This window comes from Haliaeetus albicilla, chromosome 8 (genome assembly GCF_947461875.1).
Source record: "Haliaeetus albicilla chromosome 8, bHalAlb1.1, whole genome shotgun sequence".
In the NCBI taxonomy this organism is placed as follows: Eukaryota; Metazoa; Chordata; class Aves; order Accipitriformes; family Accipitridae; genus Haliaeetus; species Haliaeetus albicilla.
Window position 1 is genome coordinate 39,501,848 of NC_091490.1, and position 26,877 is coordinate 39,528,724.

The window sequence follows — 26,877 nt, forward strand, 5'->3', positions numbered from 1 at the left end:
ATGGGATTTGACGAGATTGCCAAAAGCATCTTTAATGAGGGTTTGGGGCTGATCTGGGAAGTACGCTGCCTTGGACCTCCTGAAAGCAAACCTCACATTCCCTTTTACACAGAGAGCAACATTTTTCACCTACCTGCAAGCCCCTGAGGGGAGCCGACCGGTGTAGAGGGGTTCGATGAGAAGTTATTGCTAGAGTGATCGGGGGAATAAATCTGGAGCGAGAGAAGCAGAGCACGGTCAGCAGCACCCACCCCTGTGATGGCTCTCCCCCTCCCCAGCAGCACCGCCAAGCCCAGTTGCAGGGAGGACCTCCCGATGGACTCACCTGATGGCACCTCCCTTCCCATACCCATACCAGCTCCCAGCCTGCTAGTCCCCCTGCCGCTCCCCCATTAACGCCGGGGTCTCTCTCTGTCCCCACTGCCACCGCCCCTGCAGCTACAGCCTCCGTTCTTCAGGTCCCACCTCGAAAGGAAGCAAGAGCCCCAAGAAATTATTGCAGGGTGCAGTGCTGGCACCCCTCTGCCACCATGCAGAAGCAAAGGTCCTTGCACTGAACAGGACAGAGGCAACCCCGAGGTCTGATAGCCCAGTGGGCCAGTGCCCTCCAGTTGGAACCAGCACACAAAGGGCCAGGACTACTGGGACCTGCAATTCCTGCTATGAGGGCTGCATAGGGTCATCTTGCCAGACCAGTACCAGGCTCTGCGATGTACCATGTGCCAGACCAGCTGGCTGCAGAGCCAGCTCATGGGCATGGGTCTCCAGGACCACCATAACGTCCAGTGCCTCAGCTTCCCCATCTGCAAAAACGTGCTTTTGCACAGTGCCTGGACTCAGTATGGCACACACAGAGGGTGGAAAACCCTACCCTCAGAGGCTGCCATGTTTTTGGGGTGCATTCACCCAAACTTCTCAACATGTGCATCTTCCCTGCTGCCTAGAGGGTCCCTGTTATAGAGGGGAGGTCCAACACTGCAACAGGATAGGGACCGGGGTCAAGGATCTGCAGAAATTCTTACTGAAGCTAGTGCCTTCCCGAGCGCGTCTCCTGAGCTCCCAGCTGTGGTTCCTCTGTTACCTGCTGAGAGAGGACACAGACATCACTGCCAGGGCACTAGAAATGCAGCAGGACAAGGCACCTGTACAAGACCTTCTCTGGGGTCACCTGCTCTGAGATTGAAACTTCTTGCTCTTACTGCTTTGCTTGAAAATTAAATGGATGCTGAGCTCAGAGCAGCCCGGACAAGGGCACACACACCCCGGCAGCTTTCGTGGGGCTGCAGGAACATCTTTATAAGATGCTGGGTCGAAGGTGTCATGCCATCGCGATCAAATGTCTCTGCTGCAGCACGGCCTATTTTCGCAGGGCATCTTAAGCCCCTGCAATCCCAAACTTGCTTCCCTTCCTCTAAACAAGTTTTTTTCTACAAATCAAGGTCAGGCTCTTCATTTCCTGGGGAACACGAGTTCATTTCAGTAACAGGTTTTGTAACAAGTTCAACAGGGTTAGAGATTAAAGCACTCGGGGGTTTAACGTGGTATCCAAATGCAGCACAAACATTCCTATTCCGGATTTAGATGAACGGCTTCACACATACCCCCGCCTTCCCGCAACGCAGGTGCAAATCCTTCCCGCAACTCATTTAAGCCATGGCACCTCCAAGAGATAATGTCACAGATCCTGGTCTCCTCCCAGATCCACCAAGCGAGGTGTAAACCCCCAAGCCAGCACCCTGTTTCCCTGCTACAGCCTGCCCAGGTATCCAGCACCAATAACCTCGCTGCACCTCTTCCTCACGCAGTAACTCCATGCCCAGGTGACACACAAAGGATAAAAAGCGCCTGGGTACACTGGACACGTGTATCACAGCCTCAAGGGCCAGAGGTTTGCACAAGACTTTGATTTTCCAGTTAAGCCTCTGCGTGGCAGTGGAGCAAGAGGGGTCATGCTGGAGACCACCACGCGCCTGAGGACCGTACGTACCCATCATGCTGTCTGTCCCGCTGATCGGGGGGGTGTGACTGGAGACACCGTACGGCGTGGAGGCAGAGGAAAAGCCAGACACAGAGGGGAGTCCGCCATTAACCTCTCCTGAATGAAGCTGGTAGTTCTGGCAGAGAGGAGGAGAGGGGTGAGAGGTGCCCTTGAAAGGCCGCCGCGCTTTGGGGTCCGGGCCAGGACCCAGGTCCTGCCTGTGGGCAGCCGCCCCAAGCCAACAGCTACGGGACGAGGTGATGCGCTGCCACTGGCCGGCCGAGCAGAGCCCCCCAGCCCGCCCGTGAGGCAGCGCGGGGACGCGTTACCATGCGTTCGTGCTGATGTAAACTGTTGAAGCCACTGGACTGCGGGAGTGGGGAGGAGGAGCTGCCCAGCATGGCACCGTAACTCGACTGGCTCATGGCACCCGGTGAACTCCACAGGTCTGGTGAGTTATGGAGCCCGTCTGGAAGGAAAACCAGGGCTGAGCGGGGCAGAGACGCTGCCCACATGGCGGCAAGTCAGCCCGGGCTGAGGGGCTGCGTCCGTCCCCATTGCGTCCTGCCTACGCTGAGCATCACCTGCTGAGCAAATCGGAGCCATTTCAGGGCTGCTTCGTGTCTCGTGCACTCCTGCCCCGAGCTCCCTCCATTTCACGTGCTGTGGAACTCCTGCCTGGGTTGTTAATAACTCACCTGCCATATAAAAGGCTCCGGGATACACAGTGCTGGGAGGTTTTGAGGGAGTATATCCAGCTGGATCCCTGCTGTAGTCATCACCTGAGTTGGATGGATACACCTGCGGGGCAGAAAAGGGGTTAAAGAGAAGTCCTTGGCCACTCCATGGCCCTGCATCCTCCCCACGGGTCACCCCACCCCATGCAGCTTCACTTTTATTCATCGAAGCAGATGACAGTCAGTCCCACAGCAAAGCCAGGGGGAACCGAAGCAGCTCAGCCGAAATCATGGCTCTGCCAGGGAGCGACACCGGGGACGGGGCCGTCACACAGACACATCCCATCTGCCTTCCCGTAACATCGCAGACCCCTGCAGCCCCCTCCTACAGAAGATGCCGGCACCAGCAGAAGTTTCAACTCTCTGCTCTAGTTCCTTTTTCTGCGGTTATAACTTTTTATGGGTAACCACAAAAGCTGTCATTTCTGTGTGCTAACCCCGCACCCAAGGACGTGAGCTGGGAGGTGACAAGAGGAACGGACGAGGCTTCGGGACCTGCTCACTGCTGTGCTGACCCTGTCGTGTGCTGGGCTGCAGCACCGTGACGGCAGCAGCCGCTCCTGAGCACGGCCTCTGCTCAAACCCTTCACAGAAATCAGCCCATCCTGCTCGAGGGGAAACTGAGGCATGGAGGAAGCTGAGGTCTGAGCAGTCCCTCAAAAGGGATATCACACGGGAGGGGATATCTCTCGGACAGCTTTTGGCCAGACTTCTGCAGCACCGTTCAGCTATGTTATTTAACAGCATATTAAGCAAAAGAAAAGGCTTTTTTTTTTTCTTCTAAATTAACCAAACCCATCCTAGAAAGCCCTTACCGAAAATCATCTTGTGCCCGTGCAAAAACATCCTTTTTTTTTTTTAAAGCAGAAATTCAACACGCAAAGAAACTGAAATGCCACTTAAAATTACGTGAGAACTTTTGTTACAACTTATTTTCATCCCCATTGATTCATTCTGAAACCACCAATAATTTTTTTTTTTAAATACACACGAAAGCAGAGGCGGGTGCAGGAGGCTGGCTGGGTACGCTCAGCCAGCTCTGCCTGGAAGACACAGCTCTCTTTGGAAAGGAAACCTGCCCTGAGTTTCTCTTTCCCCACACCCAGCCAACTCCCTCTGACCCCTTGTCTCACCCAGCAAGGGGCAAAATCATTCTCTATTTCTGTAAGTGCCCAGAACACCAAGAATTTCTTCTTTTATTGTGGGGGGGTAATAGAAAATAGGGGTCTTTTTGTTAAAAAAAAAAAAAAAAAAAAAAAGAGCTCTGAAAAACACCAGTGATTGCACTTAAATATATCGCTTCATTTTCCCCTAGCAGCCGTAGTTCCTGCTTCTCGGAGCAGCTTCCCTCAAAGCTGGGGGGGGTGTGGTGTGGTGTGTTCAGAGCCCCAGGGGCATCCCCAGCCCCTTGCCACCCATCGGCTCTTGGGCAGTGGGTAGTCGGACACCGCAGGGCAATGGGGAGCTGAAAGCAACTTGTGGGCATTGGTGCTACAGATCGAGACTGGGGAACTTGTAAAATAAAGAAAAAAAAAGAAATAAAAATAAAGAGAGGGGGAAGGGAAAAACCTGACAGACGCTGGCAGCTGCCCTTCGTCCCTCATTCAAAAAAGAAAATTCACGGCACTTCGCCTTTGCGTGGCATCGCAGGACAGCATCGAGGTGAAGCGGGCGCACGGAGCTGCGCGTGGGCAGCGCGTGCGGCCGGGGAGAGCAGGGGAATGGAGGAGGCTGCAGAGAACAAGAATCCAGTAAATTGACTTTTCCTATAATTTGATTAAATAGCGGGAGCTGGGACAGGGAATCGAATGAAGCACGTCTAATAGCCCCGCGCCATCTGCCAGGGGCTGGCACCTGGCCAGCGCGCGAGGCAGCTGTGCGGCAGCGGAGCGAGCGCGGGGGGGCCGCGGCGAGCTGCAACATCCATTTAATAAATCCAGAGCGAAAATAAGAAGAATGAAATAGCAGGGATGAGCGCACCAGGGTTGCAAAGCAGGGGGGAGTTCGCCTTGCGGCATATCCGCTCCGCCATTCCTGGCCTCCCCCCCCCCATCTCCTGTTGGATCCCGAGGGGACCGGGTTTCACCCCAGGAATGACCCTGGCCCCTCCAAATCCTTCATTTCCCTGCTCAACGCACAGGAGGCTGCGAAAACCCAACTCCGCTCTTCCCCGCAACCGGCCGAACGAAGAGCATCCCAGCCCCGCTGCGTGCGGGGGAGACGGCCGAGCCGGCGGCCACCGGCCAAGCGCCGCAGGAAACAGTAAATCAGCGCCAGGTCCCCATTCCCCACCCCACGGCCCCAGCCCTCGAGCCGGCGGCGGCCTCGGGGACCTCCAGGTGAGGTCATTTCCTCCGGCTAAAATTGCCAGCGCGGCGAGAGAGCTGCTTGAAAAAGCCCCAACGCTGGGATTCGCAGGGCTTTGTGGTGTTGGGTTTTGGTTTTCCGCCCCCCCCCCCCCGTTTTTCTTGCTTAAATGCATGAACTGGGGTGGGACTTCAGGCAGACTAAAGCTAAACAGAGCAGTGACCAGACTGTGAATTCGCAGGCTGAAACGGCTCCCAGCCACCGCACTCGCTGCGGCAACAAAATCCCGCAGGAACCGTCTTGCACAAAATCCCTCCTTGGCTTCCTCTGGCAAAGCCAGCCGATGTGCAGCCAGGGCTTGGGAGCCTCATCCAGCCCCGGGGTCCTGTGCCCGGACACACCAGCCTGCAGAGGAGCACGACCGCGAGCACTAACCCTGCTTTCCAGCTCCATGTCGCAGGAACACTCGAAGGGTCTCCATGCCCCGGGAGCAGCCCCGGCACATGCCGCTGCCCCAGCCCAGCACTTATTTCACAAGAACTAACCCCAAAAGGCCGTGGGTTACAAGCGCAGGTCCCTCCGCAGTCAGAGCCGCTCAGACCCGGCATCCCGTTTCACATCCCTCTTCAACCATCTCACGCCACCAATGTCTCTTGGTGCCTTTGGCAGAATCACTCCCCTTTCAGCCACCCTCAACTATTCCAGCCGCTGACCTCTCTGAATTTTCAAAGCAGCTAGGGAATTACAGATTAAAGCACTTTATTTTAATAAGATGCTGATTAACCTATTTATTTTGCACGGGGTCCAGCGATAACACGGGGCGGGCTCCTGCGCAGAGGAGTCAGACAAGAAAGAGCCTTTGATCCGCTGCCTTTGAGGCCGGCAACTCCTTCTGCTCCACACCTCTCTCACTACCTCGGTGCCTGTTTCTGTCCCCGGGTGTAGGAAGTCCAAAAACAAACCAAGAAGCCAGAGGTAACAGCAACGAGAGGGCAGCGGGAAGAGGCAGCATCAGCCCGTACACCAAAAACTGGAGCTTTGCGGTCGAGGGGCAGCCAAAGCGAGAGCCAGTGCTTTCCGGGCTGCAAAAGCCAGTGTGCGGGAGTTGGCTCAGACACAGGGAAGGGGCTGAGTTTTGGCAAATGCCGAGTGGCTCTTCCTGTGGGAATCGGGGCCCTTTAGGGCACTGCCAGCATGATGGGCAGCAAGCCCCATCACCTTTGAAATCTGAGGCCAATAAAGGGCCATTTGTTGGGAGCGATGTTTTCCCCACATGTCGACCGGAGTTTAAGAGCTCCGAATTTCACACAGAAACCCAACGCAGCGATACGGATTCTGCTTCGAGCACGTTTTGCCTGTTAAAACATAGACTCTTGGAGCAACTCAGCACTGCTGACTGGAGCTGGTTTCTGCATGATGTGGGTCCACATGGCACCTCCAATACCCTCCAGTCTGCGAGCCCAATCCGGTAAGCCCTCGGTGCCTTCCTCTCCCTCCATCCTCCCAACATCGGCATCTCAGGGTCCATTTCCAAAGGCAGACCCCACGGTGGAGGTTACAGACCAAGCGAGGGAACGCCACAGCACGAGATTTCCCCCACGAGTGGACACACAAGGGTGTTCCCCGAGGAGCGGGCGCCTGCTTCCCATCACATCAGCATCAGATTTGGGAGCGAGTGGCATGACACGCTCGGGCAAGGGCACATCTCCAGCGCAGCCCCAGCCTGGGCTCCAGCTCGCCCGCAGAACAGAGCCCGCCCGTCCCCCCGCAAGCACGCAAACGCTCCAGCGAGGAATGCAGCCTCGGCTGCCGCACAGCCAGACAGCTCCCATATTCCTGTAGGAACCCTCCAGCCTGCTCCAATTAGCTTTCCTGGAGATCCCATTACTTCTAGCCACAAAGACATTGTTCAGTTTATTCCCCTGTAACAGCCGCGGGAGCATGGCTAACATATTCCTACAGGCTGCTCGGCTTTCTTATAAAACAGCCCAGGCAGCGCACACACCTGGAGCAGCCCCAGCTGCCTGCCCGCATTACAACTGGTTTGGTTTCCCTTCTGGAGTGAAATCCGATCACACCAAATATTACATTTCACTCGGGCACTCGCGACATAACGTCAAACAGACGAGAGCCAGCGAGGGCAGGAGGCGGTGGGTCCCGGAGCATTGCGGCTCCTTCTCTCCCGTCAGTGCCCCAGCACCACAGTCTCACAGTGCTTCCTCATTTCTCCTACGTAGGAAGCTGTAGCTGAGAAAACCCTTCCCCATCCTGCTAAAATCCAAGCCCTCGATGTTTGGGGTGGCTGGACCCACAGAGCCAGCAGCTCTTGTGGCAAAGGCAGCAAGGATGCCCAGGGGATGGAGGAACAGGGAGGGGATACCTGCAGGGAAAACGCTCCTGTCACTTACCGAGGAGGGGAGTCCAGGAGGCACCTTCCGAACCTTTTTGGGCTGTCCATCTGGTTTAAAGAAAAGAAGAGAGGATCTAATTTTTGAAGGGGATTAGCAGGAGGGAAAACAACAACCTACAGCTAAAAGTCTCCAAGGGTGGAAGATGCAGGTACAAATAGGGCTCAGATCCCAAATGCCCCATAGCCAAGGAAGCATCAATAGTGAAAATGTCTGAGGATGAACCTCTCCTCCTCGTCTCATCTGCACCCTTTGAGGGCAGGTTTCACCCACAAACAGAGTTCACAGAGCAGTCTCTCCCAAAACACCGCAATAAGTGCTCACCATGCAGAGAAGGGCTGCACTTGCACTTTGGAAGAGTCTGAGCCCATAAATAACCTCTTGTTGGGGTTTTTTTTGGAAACAATTTAACTTGAAATGGGTTTGTGGAGAGAGGACGCAGAAAGAGAACAAATGCAGGGATGGGGTGGTGTTTTCATTTGCTCCTTATACAGTAATATACTTGGGAAAGCTTCACTGCTGCAGGAAGGCAGGTCCAGCTCCAAGCAGGGAGGACACAGTGTCCTGGGGGAAGGGAGACAAATGGCTCAGGGAGGCGGTGGGGGAAACATCCCAAGGAGTGGCACAAGGGGAAGCACTGGTTAAAAATTTGGGGTTTTTTTTAGTTCATAATTAAGGAAAGCCCCAGCTGGGGGGGTGCAGGATGCTAACGCAGCGGTCTGCCAAGCCAGGGACTCTGCCAGGTTGTAGTTCAGGAGGAGAAATTCATCACACAGAATGACCTGATGCAAAAGAATGATTTTCCAGGCTGACAACATAAACCAGCAACGTTTTGAAGTGGTAATATCAAAGTGGATGCCTTTTTTTGAAAAGCACTGGAAAAAATACATGTAACACTGGGTCGCTTCTAGTTTCGTTTGCTGGGGAAAGCCCAAAATAGCAGCAAGAAAGTGACTTTGGAGGGTGTGGGGAGGAACTATGACAAGAAACACAAGTTCTGGAGAACTAGGGCTTGTCTTCACTCAAAAGTTAAATTCACACCCAACCTTCGCCTTTGTTAAAAGCAAAGAAAAATGGCTTATTCCCAGGTAGATCCAGATGTGGGCAACTCCTGCTCTGGAACATTGAAGCAGGCAGTTAGGCAGGGAGAGGTCCTGGAGCAAACACCGCCTGTGTCCCAGGGCACAGCTCCCACACCCCGGCAGAGCGCCTGGACCTCACGCTGCTTCTTCACAACTTGTTCCTGGCAGTCCCGTTTGCTTGCAGCAGGACAGGGACTCCAAGGACAGCCACCAGCCATAAAAACAGCCTCGAAGGCAGCACAGGGTTTTCCAGGAACGACTGCTGATGTGCAGTCTAGCTGGAGGCATTTTTAGAAGAACCTCAAGCCACGAGCTGCTTTCACCGAACTGGTATTTTCAAGAAAGAAGGAAATTCTACGTGATTCTGAGCCCACCCACCCCCTTTTTTTTTAATTTTACATATATATATACACTCCCCCCCCTTCCAAAAAAAAGAAAATGCCAAATTCACGCCTACGTGCCCACATGGCAACATCAGTGCTTTCATTCCTGAAAGCAGACCCAACACGGGCGCCCACCCAGTCAACAGCCCCTGCGGTTGCCTGACCAAGCTGCAGGACAAACCAGAACAACGGCACCTGAGGGTGACACGAAGCGACTTACCTATGTTGCTCTCAGCACCTCTCCTGCGAGGATTGTTGGGGTAAGAAAAATACTGAGACCCCCCTTTCACCCCAGTGGGGGAAAGCGTGCTCGGACTCGCAATTCCCATTTCGCTGGGCAGGAAACCAGTCTGCAAACAAGGAGACAGAAAAGCCCTTCCATGTAATTACACTGGAAAATCACTGTGCTTGCTGGGAGAGAACAGAGCTGCCTTGAGCCACCTTCACACAAATTCAGCCGAGGCGGGGGGGGGGGGGAAATGACAAGCCAAAGGGGCAGAAGGAAAAACAAATACGTAAATATGGGGATAGTGGTGGGGGAACATATGTGCAATTAGAAAAGGGTCTTTCAAGCTGTGTTTCCTTGCTGGACCCCAGCAAGGAACCTGTCTACAAACCAAGGATGCGAACTAGCAGGTGCCATGGTGGGGAGCATTTCGGTCTCACGCTCACCTCGCTGCCCACCCTGCCGACCGTGTTATCAGCCCAGCCTGCTGAAGGCAAAGAGGAGGTGACCGTCAGGCTGAGGGGCTCCTTACGCAGCGCTCCCCACCTGCCTCACGGACTTACTTGGGACAAAACTCTTCCCTCACCACCTCCCAGGTTTTACAGCAAGGGATTACAGTTTCTGATGTGATCGGCGCAGGTCAGACCTGATGGGCACAACGTGTCCACCCATCCTTGAAAAGCACATCCCACCGAATGGCCCCGTGCTGCCCCTCGCCCCCACGATGCCATCGGGGACCTGGCCACGGCACAGGACAGATACAGCGCTCACCCACCGGCAAACCCAGGAGCCTCCAGCCTGTCACATCTCACAAGCGTCACATCTCAGCAGCCCACCTGACTGTGCCTCTCCCAGTCCCCCCCAGCCCAAGGTGCCAGCACTGACGGTTTCTCTCCCATCCGCAGCCGGACCCATCGTGGATGAGGAGCTGCAATGCCTCTGCTGGGGGTGGTTCTCTCTTGCATTTTATCAGGGAAAAGTCAAATCCCTCTTTCTAAAAAGAGGAAACTCCTCCCTCGTGTTTACGCCAGCTGACCTTGGGCACTCTGGGAAGCAGCGCGGAGCCAGCAGAAGCCGGAGCCTGGGATGCTCGCTGGCTCCCGGGATGGAGCAAGCACGCCTTTGCTTTGGGAGCACACCCACCGGCATTGCCCCTTTCACCTCAGGAGAAAGTTAAATGTATTTACGTGGAATTTAAGAGGGCTGGCAAAGGGCCTTTAAGTAACAAAAGCTTAGCTTTGACCCATCTTCTGAGGGCAACACATTGAAATAAAGGAGGATTTCAGGCTTTTGAGAAACTGGAAAGAAAAACCCACTACTTTAAAACTCCATCTCCAGAAAGGGGTCGGGGAGGGAAAGAGGAGCTCGTGTATTCACAGCTGGTGAAATTCCTGCAATCTGTTCCACCGGTCATATTACCTTTGCACTGAAACCGCTACGCGCCACGGAGCAGCACGGCCAAGAAAAGCAAACGACACAGCATCCTGGAGGAGATCCTGGAGGGCTGGGTCGCTGCTGCCCACCTCCTCCAGTGGGTACCTCCAGAAAGGCACTGAGATTTTAAGGCCATTTCCCAGAGAAAGGGATTTTCTTCCCCTTCCCTCTCCCTGGGGATGCCTCTGGACATGGTTAAGGGTTAAACGAGGGGGGAACCACAGTTCTGCCCCTGAGAAGGGTGTTTTGGGGAGGAACGTGCTCCCCATCAGGGCATCTGTCACTGGACAATTTTCCAGCGCTTCTCAAAAAGAAAAAAAAAAAACAGGTCAACCCCCCCAAAACTGGAGCCAGAAGCAACAACTGTTCTGGGGGCCACAGCAAGCGTGCAGACGGCCCCGCTCGCCTCCCACCGCCCTGCACAAGAGGGGTTTTGTCTCCCCTCCACATCAAACGGGCTCCGTCTCCTGCTCTGCCACCCGATCCGGACCCGTGCGCCCGCGCCAGGGCCTCTCCCGGCCCGCGGCACCATTTGCCTAGCCCATTTCTGTTACCTTATATCTCCCCCTCCTCCATGAAACCCCAGCAAAACCGTAACATTAAAAAGCAAGGCTTGGCATCTGTCCCATTTTTATTTTAGCAGCTTCAGTGGTAAATTAAATCCACTCTGGCACAGACAGCCAGCACAGCTGTTTCAGCAAAGGAAACATCCTCAGTTCAGAGAAGAGGAAATTATGACAAATTTGTGTAAAATTAAAACATGTAATATGTGTGTGTGTACATGTATAAAATAAAAAGCTGTCCTGCCAAAAGCTGCTCCCTTGAATAAAATGGTGGGACTGTTTCCCCGGGGCCATGCTCAGGCACTGACGGGGCAGTTGCAGCAACACATCAAAGCGGAGGTACTCGCTCCTTCCAGAAAAACTATTTCTGGATGCTGGTGGTAGCAGGCTAGATTATCTCAGGGCTGGTCGACTGCGTTCCCGGGCTCTGATTTACGCCTGTGGTATTCCCCACAGGAAGCAAGTTTTTCCCCATGGCACAGCCCTGGTCCTTCCGCCGGGGTTCACACGGGGTGACCCAACAGGACAGGGTTATTGCTGCAAGAAGCAGCCCTCCCATGCCGTGTCCCTCCCTGATTGTGGAGAGGAGCATCTGCTGCAGGTCCTGCCTCAACAGCACCACCGTAAAACCAAAACACTGCCCGATATCCACCGAAATGATGCTACAACAGCACAGAAACCATCCTGGGGACTCTCCCTCCCCTCAGCTGGCGAGTGGGGGGACATGGGGATGCTGGCCAGGGTACAGAGGGATGCTAGTTGGGGAGGGAGAGCATGCAGCACCAGGCATGGTGCTCAGAGGCAAAGTGAGAACCCCGAGGCAGGCAGCTGGAGGGAGAAGGTGCCTCCCGGGGCACATGTCTGCCAACAGCCACCCTGACACAAGGAAAGGTGTTGCTTGGATCCGACTTACTGAAACTCCCTCCGAGGGCAGTGTTGGCTAGGTCATATCTGATTAAATACAAATCAGCTAGAAACAGGATTAACAATAATAAAATAAGTGAGTCTGAGGAGGTTTTGAAAAGAACTGAGAAGCTGCTACAGCCCCATTTCTAAACTCTGACAACTTTTCTGAGCCAGCAACACAGACCTGTATAAGCCCCCGACACTCAACAGATGTCTCTGAGCAGAGCAGAGGCTTTCCAGGACCTTGTGCAGAGAGACGAGATGCAAACCACCAGGTTCCTTTTCATTCCCAGGCTCTCATTCCTAGCAGCTTAGCCAGTAAATGAAGCAAAAAGTCTCAATGCATTTTATCGTTACCTGGTTTAGTCCTGGCATCCCTGTGTCTCTTCCGAACGTGGAGTACGAGGCTCTTTCACTGCTCTTCCCTACAGTGGAGGAAAGAAAAGACAAGGTTTTGTGCAAGAGGGAAAGGGAGGTTTTGCGTGCACCCCCACACCCGTCCTCCCGAGGTGCGAAGCCCGCTCTCGTAACACAGCTTCCTCCTGCCTGTCTGCAGAGGTGACTGCCTCCCATAATAGCTTGTTGCTAAAACAGGAGCTCTTTTAAGTTCATGGACAGCAGGGCTCGGCTGGTCCATAAACAGCAAAACCCCAAAACTGCAGCAATGCAGGGAAGTGCTTGTGGCCATGCAAACTGGCAGTGTCAGACCAGAGCAAAAAAAATCCCTCCAGACATATTAAAAAAAGCCAGCCAAATTTGGCAGAGGCAGTGACAGAGCAAACTGAAAGCCAGGCATGAGTGACCAGACTCTGCGGGTGCTTTCCATACGATAGGAAATACAATTTCAGCGCATGCTGAGCAGCAGTGTGTGGAGCTGAGCTCCTGCTCCTTATAGCGCAGGAATTACCTTCTTCCCCTTTCCTGGTGGAGATTCAACTTTCCAAAAACCAGATCTAAAGAGCAGGCCATTCAACAGAAAAGCCTTTCCTTCCTTTCCAAGCCCCCTCCGTTAGGTCCCACCAGCCAGGCTCCTCCGGGACCATGGGGCTCGTCGCAGCCAGAGCATCCCTGCTGACCGGGATGCCGTGCAGGAGCAGCCCCGTGCGAGCCGAACCCACGTGCCCCAGCACTGCCAAGTGAACTTTAGCACCCAGCAACGGCTTTTATCAAACATGCTCAACCTCACCCTGCCCACATGCTGCTGAAAATAGTGTTTTCGGGGGGGGGGGGGGGGGGGCAAAAAAAAAAAAAGAAACCCAACACACATGGTGAAATGTTTCCATTCTGAAATGTCCTTGCAGTCTCTTCCCTGGTGGTCACCACCCCAGAGCACACCGCAGTCTGTGCAAGCACCACCCGTGGGTGCCAGGGCAGTGGGACAGCCCCAGGGAAGGACCCCAGGCCAGGGAGAAAGGGAATAATTCTACACAGTGCCAGGGGCAGCCAGAAGCACAACAGTCTGCTTTGGGGTTCCCCCCCGCCTCCCCAAAGCAAAATTAGGCACTTTTCTAGAGGGGAACAGGCACTTCTTCATTAAAAAAAAAAAAAGCAGAATTTTTCCCTGCTGTCAATTACAGCTTATTAACAGTGCCACCAGGGAAAAGGAAGAGGAAAATGGGAGATGATGATCAAAAAGGCTTTGAACCCAGGGCAGGACGGTCCTGCCGGCAGCTGCCTCGTGCCAGCGCAGGGGACTCTGCCCATGATGTGGCCGGGAGGTGCTGGGCTCTGCCAGCCACCACCACCACCCCCCGGGCAAAAGTCCTTCCCCGAAAAGGGGCAATCGCATCCTGCCTCCGGTCTGGCTTAGTAAGCAAAATTGGGAGGGGGAGGACTTTGCCAATCTGCTTAACCTAAAGCCATCACCGAAGCCTGCTACGATGCAGGTTAATGCACCACGGCGACGTTTGGGCTGGCAGGCAGCTCCACACCCAGTTAAGAAATTTTGGGGAGCAGACGAAGGGGGGCGGGGGGGGCAAATTTCCCCAAACCAGCCCCCCTGAAGCACAGGGGCAGACTGATGGGAAGAGAGAGGAGACTGCTCGGTTTTGCAACCTTAGCATGGGGGCCTTGAACTCAACCCAAAATTTCAGAGTGGGTTCCCCCGCTACAACCCCCAAACCCGAGACACCTCCCCAGCTTCCCGACGGTGCCGGGGGTCGCAGCGCGGCACGCCAGCATCCCACAGCCCCTCGCTTCCAGTGACAGCTGGACACACTGCGCGCCGCTGCCGTTTCGTTTCAGAGGCTTAAACGTTAAGTAAACAAAGGTCAAAATGTCAGAGGACGGATCTCCTAAATGACCTAATTTTTAAAAGAGCTTAGCAGCTCTATTTGCTGCAGCGCTGGCAACGTTACACAAATAACTCAACAGGTTGTGGCATCGGGTGGATTGCGATTACTCCTAAACCAGAGGAAAAACAGGGTAATGCCACACTAGTTTATCTGGTCAGCAACAGCCAGGCCTCCCATCTGATAATATATTGCTGCTTCCACACTTGGCTCGAGCGGCGAAGCACCGAGCCGAACGCCTCTGCTGTCACCAGATAACCTCGGAGCCTGAACCACAGGGCTCTTGGCACGTGCGGAGGAAGATGAAGGGCTGCAACCCAGTGCCAGCTCTGCACCGTATTGCTCCGAAACCCACTACCTTCACCTGAGGGTCTTTCATGCCTCGCTCGGTTCACATGGGACAGCAAGCGTGCTTGGTACCAACTATCTGCTGCACGCTTGGATCGGTGGGTGTCTTGATGGATAGGGGAAATTGGGAAAAGGAGGGCAGCCCCCTGGCCAGCCCCAGCCCCTTCGTCATCACATAAAAAGGGGAAAAAGCAGCAAAAACCTCAGCAGTAGAAATTTTGCATTTAGTTGTCTAGGAAAACAAGGCAGAAGGAAGAAAGGCAAACTCTTCTGGATTGGAATGTATCTAGCTTATTGAAATAAAAAAAAGTCCACAAGTTGGACAGGCAAAAGCTGAACTTGCCAGCAGAAGGTGCTGTTTCTGCTGCCAGGGAGATGCCAGCTGGCACAGGCAGCAAACTGAACTCGCCCAAGTCGCTCCTTCACAGGCCCAGCCCAGGAGCACCGACCAGAAAAGGTGGCGAAACCCCAGGACCACAGCAAGGACCAGGAGAGAGGCAGCTTTCAGCAGAAAACGCCAGAAATCCCTCCAAATGCCATCTCGCTCCCAACGGAATTACTGAAAAGCTGCAGATGGGTGTTAAGGGATCTCGGAGGGGGGGCGGGAAATAATCACAAGATACTGGGAATAAATCCCTTGAATGGGAAAGGGGTTTCCTTTGGAAATCCTATCTGTTGGATTTACCTCTGCAAATTTTAGCACGCAAAGGTGAAGCACGGCAGAGGGCACCTTGAACAAGGCATACCCAGAAACTGGCTGGGAGCGTTTAGTATTTCCAGCTCTTTATGGCATTGCTTTGCTGCGAGTCCTGGCATCCCCCTCCTGCCTTTTCCACCCCCACCAGCTCCTTCCTCTGCCCGTGCTGCCTTCAACCCTGCTTAATAAGCAATTTCCCAACCTCTCTCCTCTCACCAGCATGTTCTCTCTTGCAGGATCCGGCTGTGCCAGGCTCAGACGAAGCCTCCCCCAGGCCTGCCTTCACCCAGGGCTTTTGCAGAGAAACCCCTGCGCACCATTTGCGCTCTCTCCTCCCAAAGGCAGATTTGCTCCCGGGCTTGGAGACAAGGTGGCAGAATAAAAACTCCTCTTTCCCGGGGTTGCCGCCAGCTCCGGCAGCGGCAGAGTTTGGCCTCGGTGCCTGGGACCGTGGCAGCATCTCACCTCCCAACAAAGCAAACCACGCTTTTAAGTAAACTTGTGGTTTTGCCATTTCTCTCCCCAAGACAATCCCCACTCAACAAATAAGCCAAGAAAAGGCGATTCAATGCTGCCTACGGGTTTTGCCAGAGCGTGCCAGGAGGAAGGCAGGTGCTTTGCCAAGAAGCGGTGCCCCACACTCCTTGCCAGCCCGTGGGGACTTCACACCAGTGTCCCCGCATCACCTCGTCTGCACACTCCGAAACGGAGCCCCGGTGCAGCCCCCACCGCCCTGGCCATGGCACAGCCACCCACCACGAGCCACCCCCCAGCCCCGTGCTGGTAATTCCATTAGAGTTATGGCCTGGGGAAAAAGGGGAGGAAAAACACAGCCAGGGATTAAAAGGGGTGAGAAAAAAAAAAATGTTAAAAAACCAGGAGCAGTGACAAACCCCATCCGTGGGCAGATTAAAACCATTGTCCAGGAAGAACCCAATCCACAACAGCTCACAATACACACAAGATTAGAAACACTCCTCTGAAAAGAAGCTAATTACTAGAAATAATTACTAGAAAGAAATCTGTTATGGCTTATCAGTTGTCCCGCTGTTTAAGCAATCCCCCCCGCCCCCGCCTGCCCCGCTGAAGATGAATGGTGAAAGAGTGGCAGATTTTGAAGATTGGCGATTTAAAACAAAAAGAAAAGCCCTCCTCACCCTCTGGGACGAGCCGGTTCGTCACTGCACTGTGTCCTGGCACTACCCCAGGCAGCCAGGTATGGTCCCCCATCACCTCTCCCTTCCTGAGGTTGGGATGCTCAGACCTCACCAGGACGTCACTCGTCCTCCGGGGAGCAGCACCAAGGGCTCAAAGCTTGAAAACTTGGAGGAGGGAGTGATGCATTGCTACTGCGCCCTGCTCATCGGGTTCAGCGACCCCCCGTCTGGCAGCCTGAGGTGATTTTTATTCAGAGCACTGACAGGATTTCCATTCAGGGACTGACTGATTTTTTTTTTTTTAAATTTAGGTTATCCCATCCAGTGCAACACAGGCCAGAGCTCCCCACCCCATCAGTCCTGCAGACAGCTGTGGTTTTCCCCATCACTTTGCAGAGCTGAAGCTGTGGCAGAGAAAGAACCTGGGCTTTGGAAAGCATCCAATTGCAGATTGCCCTCGCACTGTCCCCTTCAAAAAGCGTATGAACGGCGTCACCCACAGCTCTTGGGGAGCTCTGAAGGCAGGGAAAGGCCAGCGCTGGGAGCAGTACCCGCAGGTCCCGCCGTCAGTGTGACCGCTCTCCTGCTCAAGGTGCCTCCCAAAGCCAAGCTCCCATCGTGCCAGATGCTGTATGTTCATCTAAAGAACGCCCATAAGCCCCCAATACCACATCTGTGTGGCCCAGCTGAATAGAAATCAGTACTTTTCCTTTCAAAGCGTGCTACGTGAATTCAAACCGGTTTTGGACTAGGCGTGCACCCTGTGATAATCCCGAGTGGGTTGGACTGGGGCTGCCCGCGGATGAGCAGGCAGGCAACCATGCCACCAGTGCCGGTACCTCCCGCTGCCAGGACTGCTGCCTGCTTGCAGGCACGCTGTCCTTCTGGGATTAAATCTGTCCGGCGCTTCGCAACAGAGCTCTGTGCTCCCCCAGTTCCTCCCCAGGAGCTGAGCAGCCCCCTCCACACCACACTTGGGAGGGGGACCCTGAGCAGGGGATGAAGGCACAGGCTGGGGTGATGGCACAAGGGACCTGCCTGGACAGGCAAGCAGGAATAAGAGGCAGGGATGCAGTCCCGCAGGGGTTTTGGGGATGTGCTGGCAGTGCCCTGCTCCCCTCAAACTCAGAGCCACTTTCCTTCTCTCCTGGGCCGTGCAAATCCCTCCAGCCCTGCCCTCCTCATGGATTTTGCTACCCTGGCACTGCTTGCAATTTTCCGCACCCCTAGCTAAATACACCTAAAACCAATGCTCTGAGCTGCTTCCGTGCACGATCACCACTGCTCACAAGCCAGACCCACCCTCCAGCCAGAGCTTCCCTGGCCGGCCCTGCAAATCCAGCTCCCGGCACAGGGACATGCCAGGAAGAAATTTGGATGAACAAGCTTGTACATTCCACTGCTTCCTTATCCAAACAGCCACTACACCCTGCAGTTCCCAAATCTCTCTCTTCGCACCCCTGCTCATGTCAGATCAGTTTGTGAGTGGCAAAATGGCTCACGCGGGTAGGCGAGCACCCAGCTGCACCCCTGCTCCTCCTCGTGCACACCATGGCCCCAAAACACCATCAGCCTTCAGGGGCCGGTGAAATCTCCACCCTCAAAAGGACATGACCACTCGGGCTGGCAGGAGTTCCCCAGCCCACCAAAGACTGGTGAGAGCGGAGCCTCCTTTCCATTTGCCAGATGCATGTGGAAAATAGAGCCAAAAAAAAAAATCACAGTTTAGCTCCATTTCTCCAAGTGCTGCCTGGCCAGCAGTGTCCCTTCGCTGCAGGAAGGGTGCTCGCTGTCCCTAATGCACATCATTAGAGGATGGCTGGCTGCAGCCTGCCTCTGGGACACTGCACTGACTCATGAAACACAAAAGCCGGAGGGCATGGGTTCCCGGAGGAGGCCAGCACCCCAACCGAGTGGCATCTGGCAGAGACCAGTGCTCAGAGTCCACCCCAATGGGGGAAACCGACGTGCACGTTTTCTTTATGAAAGCTCAGTCTCCCTTTCTAGCTGGCCATGCCCATCACTTCCAACACAGATCATTTTCCCCCTGAAATGTTCCTTCCAGCAGTTTCTGATCTTCCTTGAAGAAATAGAGGTCAAGTAGGAAAGAGATAAAAATTCTGATTTTGGGGAAGGGCTTAGATGATGGTCTCACGCACCTTTTGTCCACCCAGTACCACCAGACATGTCTATCCTAACCTGCACCTTACATCTCCTCACATTTCAAATGACACCGGTTCCACTCAGTTGGCCCATTAGCGTGAGCTTGCCCAGCCTGCTGCCCCCCATGGGGGACCTTGCTGGAAACCAGAGACTGGCAACTGAAGTGACACATTTCCAAAACTCACCTTTCACTCCCACTTTGCCACTGCTTTTACATTACTGTATGCAAAACCTTTTTTTTTTTTTCTTTTCTCCGTTCTCTCCCCTTCCAATTATCATTTTGCTACTTGAAACGTTTTCAGAAGCAGCTCGGTAAAGAGGAAGAGAAAATCCCACTTGTGGTCTTCCTCCAGGTCCATCCCTCTCAGCACACGAGCACAGAAGCAAAGCAAAATTTATTTATATATTTTGGAACCTGCTCCAGGAATTGATGTTTTCTACTTTAACCACATTCAATTTTAGGAACAAAAGCAACTTTGAAATGTGAGGAGTGCCCTGCCCGTCCTGGCTGCTCTCTCCCAGCCTCCCCAGCTCCTGTTTTGGTGGTGGAGCTCCTGGTGCTGCCCTCGACCGCCCAGGCCAGCGGCTGAGACCTTGAGCCAGCGCAGGGAGATGCAGCCCCGGCAGGCACCCGAGCCTCGGGCACGGTGCGCGGCCGCCGTCCTGCTGGCTGCGAGGCTGCAGCTCGCCCTCCGCTGCGGAGACAAGCCAGTGGAAATCACCCGCCGGGGCAGCAGAAGCTCCAGCTCCACGTGCTGGGGACCGGTTGGGCTCACAGCCTTGCTGGGGAGTGCCGTGGCGCTTGCCAAAGACTGGGAGCCCTGTCTTTGAGAGGAAGCCAAACGCGTCTTCCCTGCACACATCAAAGGGGAAACCTCTGTGTTCCTCCCCGGGCAGCTCCTTCTTGGCTGGAAACTCTCAAGGCTGCCTTGGCCCCAGGTGTGGGACGGGTTGGGATGGGTCCCCCCCACGCACACCCCCAAGAAACCCTGCTGAACTGCATCAAGGCTGCCCTGTCTTATTAAGAAACATCTCTTCTGCTTTGCTTACATCCTCCTGGGGCAGAAAATGAGAAGGAATAACCGCCCTTGCAGAGGGACAGGAGGGAGCTGCTCGGAAACACTCTTCCACGCCTGCGCAGGACCCCCAAGGGGCAATTAAACATCGCCCCCCCAACAGCAAGAGGTGTGAAAGGGGGGAGCAGAGCTGAGAGCGAGCCCCCCCCACCCCAGACACGAGCCAGGAGGAGCAAACGTGTGGTTGCTCACTTCCCAGCATGACCTCGCTCCTCTCTTCCCCTTTCCGACCAGCTCCGCAGGAGGAACCTCCTATCATGGTGGGGATTTTCTGTTTCAAACACAATTCCCTCTTCTAACCTCACCCTTCAAACCACGAGCAAACACAGCTAGCTGCGGGGCCCTGCCCCGACACCGCTCCTTCCACACTCGCTGCAGGGTTTTAACCACCACCGCGTGGGCAAAGGTGGGGAGGACTAACCCCAATTCCTGACCTAATGTCATTAGAGCTCTCTAAGCCCTTCAGGATGGATATTTTCTGCTCTTAATCTCTCCTCCCACCCCTGAGCTGGGAGAGGTAACTAGGTAAATTGTCACAAGCATCCGGTCACGCATGATCACCGTCTCTGGCACAGCAGGTCCCCATAAGCTCCTCATGCTGCCCAGTTGCAGCAGGGAACGACGGAGGAGCCGGACAGGGCTGCCGGAGCCTTGGAGGACACAAGAGGAGACCCTCCAAACCCCACTGCAGCGAGGGGGAGCACCTCCAGCTCTCTGCAGAGATTGCACCGCCCTGGGGCTGCGAGGCTGGAAAGCAAAGCAGCCACGAGCCTGTTGCGAGACCTTAATGATGAGCTGCGTCTTTTCTCCCCCTCTCTCCTGGTGCTTTTCCACCCTTGATTACCAGCTCCCAAGAGCAAACTCAGTTCATCCCGTGCCAGCATGGCAGGCATCAATCTCCACTTTTGCCTCTAGGTGCTACTGTAAAGCAGGGAGAAATAATCACGTGCATAAAATACGCCGGCTGTCACGCATGTCAGGCACTGATGAGACCCTCTGGATGGCAGCTCCTTTAACCACTTCTTTGAGAACGCCTTCTGGAGCGGGTCCAACATGGGGAACAGCAACACCGGCCAGTGCAAACACTCCCACCACCACACGCCATTGTGCGTTAAGATTTCCCCTGCTTTGACCACACACCCGCCAGGCAGCTGAAAGGCACCTACCCACTAGTCCAGCTCCCAGGAATGGTGATGAAGATATGCTGTTGTGAGACGGCAGGTCCCTGTGCTCGCCGTAGTGGGGGCCTTCGCCATAGCTCTGCTGAAGCAACACAGGAGAGTTACTGTCGGGCGCATGGGGATGACGAGCCAAATGCCAAAACACAAGGCTGTCGGAGCTCAGTCTCTCCCATAGCAGAAAGGGTCAAAGTCAAAGGCTTGTCGTAAAAAGGGCGCAGAAATGATCTTATCCTCACAGCAAGGGAGAGCAAGGCAGTGCAGCCACAAGGCTGTGGCATTAGGAGGGGATATGGCACCAAAGCAGGGACATATGGGGGGTTTGCCTCATGCTGGCAGCTCTCAGGCAGTTTCTGCCTTCACCCAGCAGCTCAGCACCCACCAGGTGAGAGCCAGGCAGCCCCCTCCCCGAGCCGGGCGAGGAGAAAGCCTATAAAAATGAGAAATGATACCACAGCGCCTGCTCCGCCACTGACCTAAGGGAAGGGAAAGGTGCCATTGCAAAAATGAATCACACAAACCCATTAAAACATGAGCATCTGTCAAAATAACACCATTTCAATTAAGTTAATGTCTTTTCTCTCTTCCCCTCCTCAGGCCCGAGTTACACGCTGTTGCAGCCTCTACTCCTTCCCTGCAAAACTCTTCCCATGCTCTCCATCACCATCAAGGGTGCCTCAGTTGGCCAATGTAGTAAATTCCCCCCAAAGCGAGCCCCAGTCGGCCCCTTGGGCTCCCAAAGCTGTGCGTGGTGGGCGCTCATCAAGCTTTGCCGAAGGCACAGCCCATCAGGTGAGATCCCTCCACCCACTTGGCTGTGACCCCGTTTGGGGACCTCTCCCACCCGGCAGCCAGAAGCCCCCTTTGTCCCCCTGCCAAAGCTGAGTGCAGGGAGGGGAGAGGTGTGAGCAGCCGTGGGGAGCCCACATGGGGTGCAGGAGTTTTTTGGAGGAGAATCCCTTCTCCAGAGGGACCTGAGGGAAGCAAAGCCTGGGGAGACGGGGACAGGGAGGCCCCTCTCCCCTGCTGCTGCTCTCACAGGGTTAACAGAACCAATGTCCAAAATGGGGCAAGAAAAGCTGTTCTGGGGTTAGACCCAACCTGGGCACAAATGCAGGCGCTGCAAAGCCATGGTAAAACCCCCGTTTATTTTGGTTGGAGTTCAGTGTTTGTGCTTCATCCTTACCCTTCCTTGGTCAAATGTGGAGCTGTTTTGATCTCCCGTTCCCCAGGAACCTGATCCCGGTCTTTCATCCAAACCTACCGAAAAACAGGAAGAACAAAGGTTACTCTTGCTTTATCAGCAAAGCCTCAAAGGTGTTCTCGCAAAATTAACTCTTCCTTCTACAAACAAAACAATATTTTCATTAATAAACCACTTCCACTTGGCGTGACTGATCCTCCCCTCTCCCTCTTCACCTTCCCACTCCAGCTGGGAGTTTATTCCACAAACTTCAAAGCAAATCCCACCACAGCCTGGAAACGCTTCAAAACACGGGACAGTGGGAAGAGGAGAAACAAGTATTTTAACCCGCTTTATTCCAGAGAGCAATCGTGAACCTCTTCTCCCCAGAGATCGATGGTGAAGAGGACAATGAATTAAAAACTCATTGCACCCATCCTGATGCTCCAGTGGGACCCGATTTTTGTCCATGGTGCTGCCAGATCACGGACCAAACTCTGTTCTTCATTGCACCCGAGCAGATTAAAAGACCGCCCGGACCTGAAAGAGCCTCGGATGGGAATTGCTGGGGGTACAACGCTACCTGTGGCTTGGTTACACTTGTTCAAGGGCATTTGTTATTTAAGCCCCTTCATGCTCCCGCAGAGGAAGGTGCGGTGTCAACACAGGGCCGATCAGAGCACGCTCCCATCCATCTCATTTGTAGCCCTCGCAAGCGTATCCTTGGCAAAGGGGATCTGACCCAAAACGGCAAGGGACTGAACAGGAGGGTTTTGCAACGTGCCCGCACACAGACTGCGGTAGGAAATCGTCTCCTTTCATCGTCTGCCAGGTCCACCCAGGCTGTGCCTCTTGGGCTACCAGCACACAAGGCACCTAGGGAAGATGGCAAACGCGCACCAGGACAAAAAAAAGCCCCGGCAGTCGCATCAGCAAAGCTCTCGCAGTTCAAACTGGCACCAGACTGCACGGAAGAAACCTCTTCTGGCAGCCGAGCCTTGACTCGACTTGGCAGCAGGATTTCTAACTGTGCTGGTCCATCTCTTCTGCTCTGGTGGGTGACCGGGGGTCGGCGAGTGGCAGTCGGCTTCTCCCCAATCAAAGGCTCATGGGGGTAAAGCCGGGGATTTGAGAGGGGGCCGGGTAGGGTGAGGGCACCGTCCTGCCCTGCGGCCAGGCTTTGGAGATGCTACACAGATACCGTGAGCTCAGCCAGGGCGGACAGGCAGAAATCCCAGATCTGCGGGAGGCTGAGCAGTGCGGATGGCGCTGGCCAGAGCCATCTTTCTGCCTCGTCCCATGGAAACCCCAACCCCACTGCGGGGGACATATGGCCACACTTGCCACAGGGAGGCACGAGAAACCTCTCGCAGCGGCTCCCGGCAGCATCCAGCATCACCCTGTGCCACCTCCAGCGCCAGGGGCCCTGGGGGCTCTCTGGGGACCCCCTCCACGCTGGCTCTTCCAACGATAGCGAAGCGCCAACAGCCGAGGTGCCGGCAGGGCCTTACGGGAGATTTTCTTTGACGAGCAGAGACCCGCTCACAGCGGTGGTAACAGCGGCGGCACAGGACGGTGGCAGGGACAGGGGTGCGTGCGGGAGCAAGGACATGGAGGGGGGCAGGGTTGCAGGGCGCACTCCAATTTCGTTTTAGCAAAGCTGATTATTATGGCAAACACGCCGTGTATTTGTCTCCTCCGCTCCCCTTACTGTTCATTTAACCAGAAACTTCTTTCAAATTACATCCTTCTATTTCTGTGCCTTTGTGTTAATCATTTCCCCAGAGAATTGGTGTTTAATTGCTGTCTAATTTGCATAATTATGCATATTAATCTCTACACCTAATGAATATTCATAATTCTCATTTAGATTTTGTTTTCTAATCAAAAATTTCCAATGTGATTACTGTGCAGAGCAGGGATAAGCCTCTAATAATACCTTGGATACTAGGGAGAATTACTGCCAATTCTCCCACCTCCTACTTCCTAGAATAAACTTTTGCTTTGCTAATGTGTTTTTCTAAAGCAATTCATCTGCATACCCTGCAAACACCAACGGAGATCAGGAGGCAGAAATGCTCCTTCTATTCATTTTGCTTTCATGGGTATTTTTAAAGTTCCCCAACGGTCAGGGCAAAGACACGAGCAGGAACCGCAGCCTCAGACATCCTTGGCAAACTTGGCCCTTTGCGCTGGAAGGACGAGGACTGCGGCACCGACCACGCTTTGGCTGCGGCCGGCGTTCCCACAAGGTGCCTCAGGAGCCCCGGAGCCCGAGGGGAACCCGAGGCACGGGGGTCCCGGTCCCCACGCCCACCCCCGCACTGCACAGGGCGAGCGTTTGAGGGTCCTGGATCACCCTGCCCTCCCGCAGGGCCACCCAGTCCTGTCTCTATCCCACCCGATGGCAGAGGAGCATCCCCAGGCCAGGATGCGCTGGGAGAGGATGCTCAGTGGGGCACGCTGAGGGGAGGGAGTCTGGAAGGAGTTCGGGTGCTTGGAAGCCCAGGATTAATTTTTTGCCAAAATTTCTGAAAAAACCCAAAGAATCACTGCCAACCCTTTCCAAGGAAGGAGAGAAGAGGAGACGGCGGGTGGTACAGGTGACAAAAGCTGAGGCCAAGAGGCTCAAACGTTCCCTAGACATGGAGCTCTGCACAAGCTACTTCCACGCTGCCGTGCCACCGGCGTGCCCCGAAGAGGGGTCAAAACCGCACCGGGTGCTCCGACGGCACTCGTGCACCGCAGCAGGTTGCGGAGGATAAGCCGCTCTCCCAGAGTGTGTGTAAGTCCCGGGCACCCCTCCTTCCCCCTCGCTGCTCTCAGGGAGATGCGGAGCTGGGGGCAAGTAGCGCCCCCCCCACCCTGCCTTGCACCAGCTGAGTGGGAACCAGGAGGGAAACCCTGACCTCTTCCCATCAGCTCTGCAACACGCAACCAAGCTGCAGGCACAGCAGTGGCCAGATCCCGCAACAGCAAATCAGCCTCCGGGGAAACCCAAAAGGCCTTTTTTTCCCTTCAGGCGCCGGTGTTCACATGGTTGTGCGGCTGCCAAGGTGAAGCGAGGTTATCGCCCTCCCACCCGCGCGGCAAAAAGAGCGGTCCATGGCTCTGGAAGCGGCCCCAAAGGCTCAGCCGCCTCCGAACGTGCCCGTGCCAGCACACTGCTGCGGGGCCAGCCTGCTGTCCAATGCCTGCTGGAAAAAAAGGTCTCACGCCTTCCCCGAGCTGCAGCCACAGGCATGAAAGATGCCGGCAAAAATCTCCCATTTTCAACCCGCAGGTGTTTTAAGAATTCAGGGATTTCTGGGACAAAGCCAGGAAAAAACAGACTGCCCACTCTGGACTTCTGGCATCTGTCCTACGTTCAGTGCCAACCTGCTCTTCCCTCCCTTCGTATCCAAGTAAGGATCTAAAATTTGGCAGCAAATGCCCTCTGCCAACCCTGCAAAACCCCGAAGTTTGGCCAAAGGCAGGCACTTCTGGAAAAGCCCCCATCAGCAGGGTTTTGCTCCGCTCACACCGTAAAATCCCCGAAGACGGTGCCACCACCAAACGCGGTCCCGCTTTCCCCAGCCTGCGGCACTCACCGGCGGTGCCCTCGAGCCCAACCTGCCCGCGGGCACTGCCTGGCACGGAGCAGCCAGACTTGACCCAAATGGAGGGAGAGGAAGGAGCAGAAGATGGGGAAGCCTGGGGCGAGGAGGACACGGCTCAGGCAGCCCCACAGCGGCATCCCCGGGGCTCTCCCCCCAAGTGCTCGCCCAAGGGCACCCAAGCATCCCACCCGGACCCTTTTGTCCCAGCAGCTCACGTGCTGCTGGGCTCCCCCGGGTGGGACAGAGATCCCGCAGGCATCTCCCTCGCCCCCCAACTCTGCCTCACCCCTGGGAACAGATTTCCAGCATTAAAGCACGCACAGTCCTGGGCAAAAAAAAAAAAAAAATCATAAATCCAAGTCACCGACAGAGATCGTGTCAAAATTCATGTGGCACGGAGCTGAATTACATTTGCACAAGCGAACTTAATTCTGGCATATCCTAGCTTTTGAGTGCTTGGCTTTGCAACATTTACAAGGCTCCTCCAGCGCAGGGCGTGTGTGCAGTTTCAGAGACGCCCACGTGTGCACGCAGCTGCCAGGAGCCAACTTTACTTTAAAATAAACCCATTTTCCAACTAACCAAGTTAAGGCACACTTTCCAATTCAGAAAAGACAAAAATAGGAACTACCTCCTCTCTCCATTAATACAGTTATTAAAAAGCATACAGATTAATTGTGCATTTTAATAACCCTGATCATGAATATTCATAACACATTTCTTGCTCATGTTCTAATTAAAACATACTAATAGAATAAGATGTAGCTGTCAGACAGTAATTTTTTTTTCCCCCTTACGATTTTTGTGCTGCAGCTAAGAAGAGCTGATAGACAAGAACCATCCTAAGCTCTCAGCATGGATAAAAATAATTTGTCCGCACTTAGTCTCAGCAAAAAAGCTCTTCGCCAAGTAACAAGCCATACTAAAAGGCTACACACAAGTGACCGGTGACACAGGGCAGCGGGAGCTGTTCCCCACCCAGGAGGAATGAAACCACTTTAAACACACAACTCTTAAACAAGCAAAGGTGCTAAGGAGGGTGTAGGGTTTTCTGCCCCATCCCCACATCGCAGCAGCCACTTACGGTCCCTTCTGCTCAGTTCCCGGTCTGTGGCTTCCAGCCCCCATCCACAGGGTCCCCGGAGCTGAAAATGCCGCACC

The 26,877-nt window shown here is 54.5% G+C and overlaps 1 protein-coding gene across 27 annotated transcripts in view; it reads right to left on the reverse strand.

Annotated features, from left to right (window-relative positions):
* The window catches only part of TCF3 (transcription factor 3), an 81,617-nt gene that overhangs the window by 17,673 nt on the left and 37,067 nt on the right, over positions 1-26,877 (reverse strand). For 15 of the 27 annotated variants that reach the window (XM_069790086.1, XM_069790085.1, XM_069790097.1 and 12 more), the window contains 10 exons: positions 22,121-22,194; positions 20,923-21,019; positions 12,382-12,449; positions 9,116-9,245; positions 7,431-7,480; positions 2,677-2,779; positions 2,308-2,447; positions 1,988-2,114; positions 1,023-1,084; positions 134-212 (listed from right to left, as the gene is read on the reverse strand). In XM_069790086.1, coding sequence (XP_069646187.1) covers positions 134-212; positions 1,023-1,084; positions 1,988-2,114; positions 2,308-2,447; positions 2,677-2,779; positions 7,431-7,480; positions 9,116-9,245; positions 12,382-12,449; positions 20,923-21,019; positions 22,121-22,194 — 930 coding nt within the window. The remainder of the gene's footprint in view (positions 1-133; positions 213-1,022; positions 1,085-1,987; positions 2,115-2,307; positions 2,448-2,676; positions 2,780-7,430; positions 7,481-9,115; positions 9,246-12,381; positions 12,450-20,922; positions 21,020-22,120; positions 22,195-26,877) is intronic. The other 12 variants (XM_069790090.1, XM_069790089.1, XM_069790104.1 and 9 more) reach the window with 4 other exon arrangements.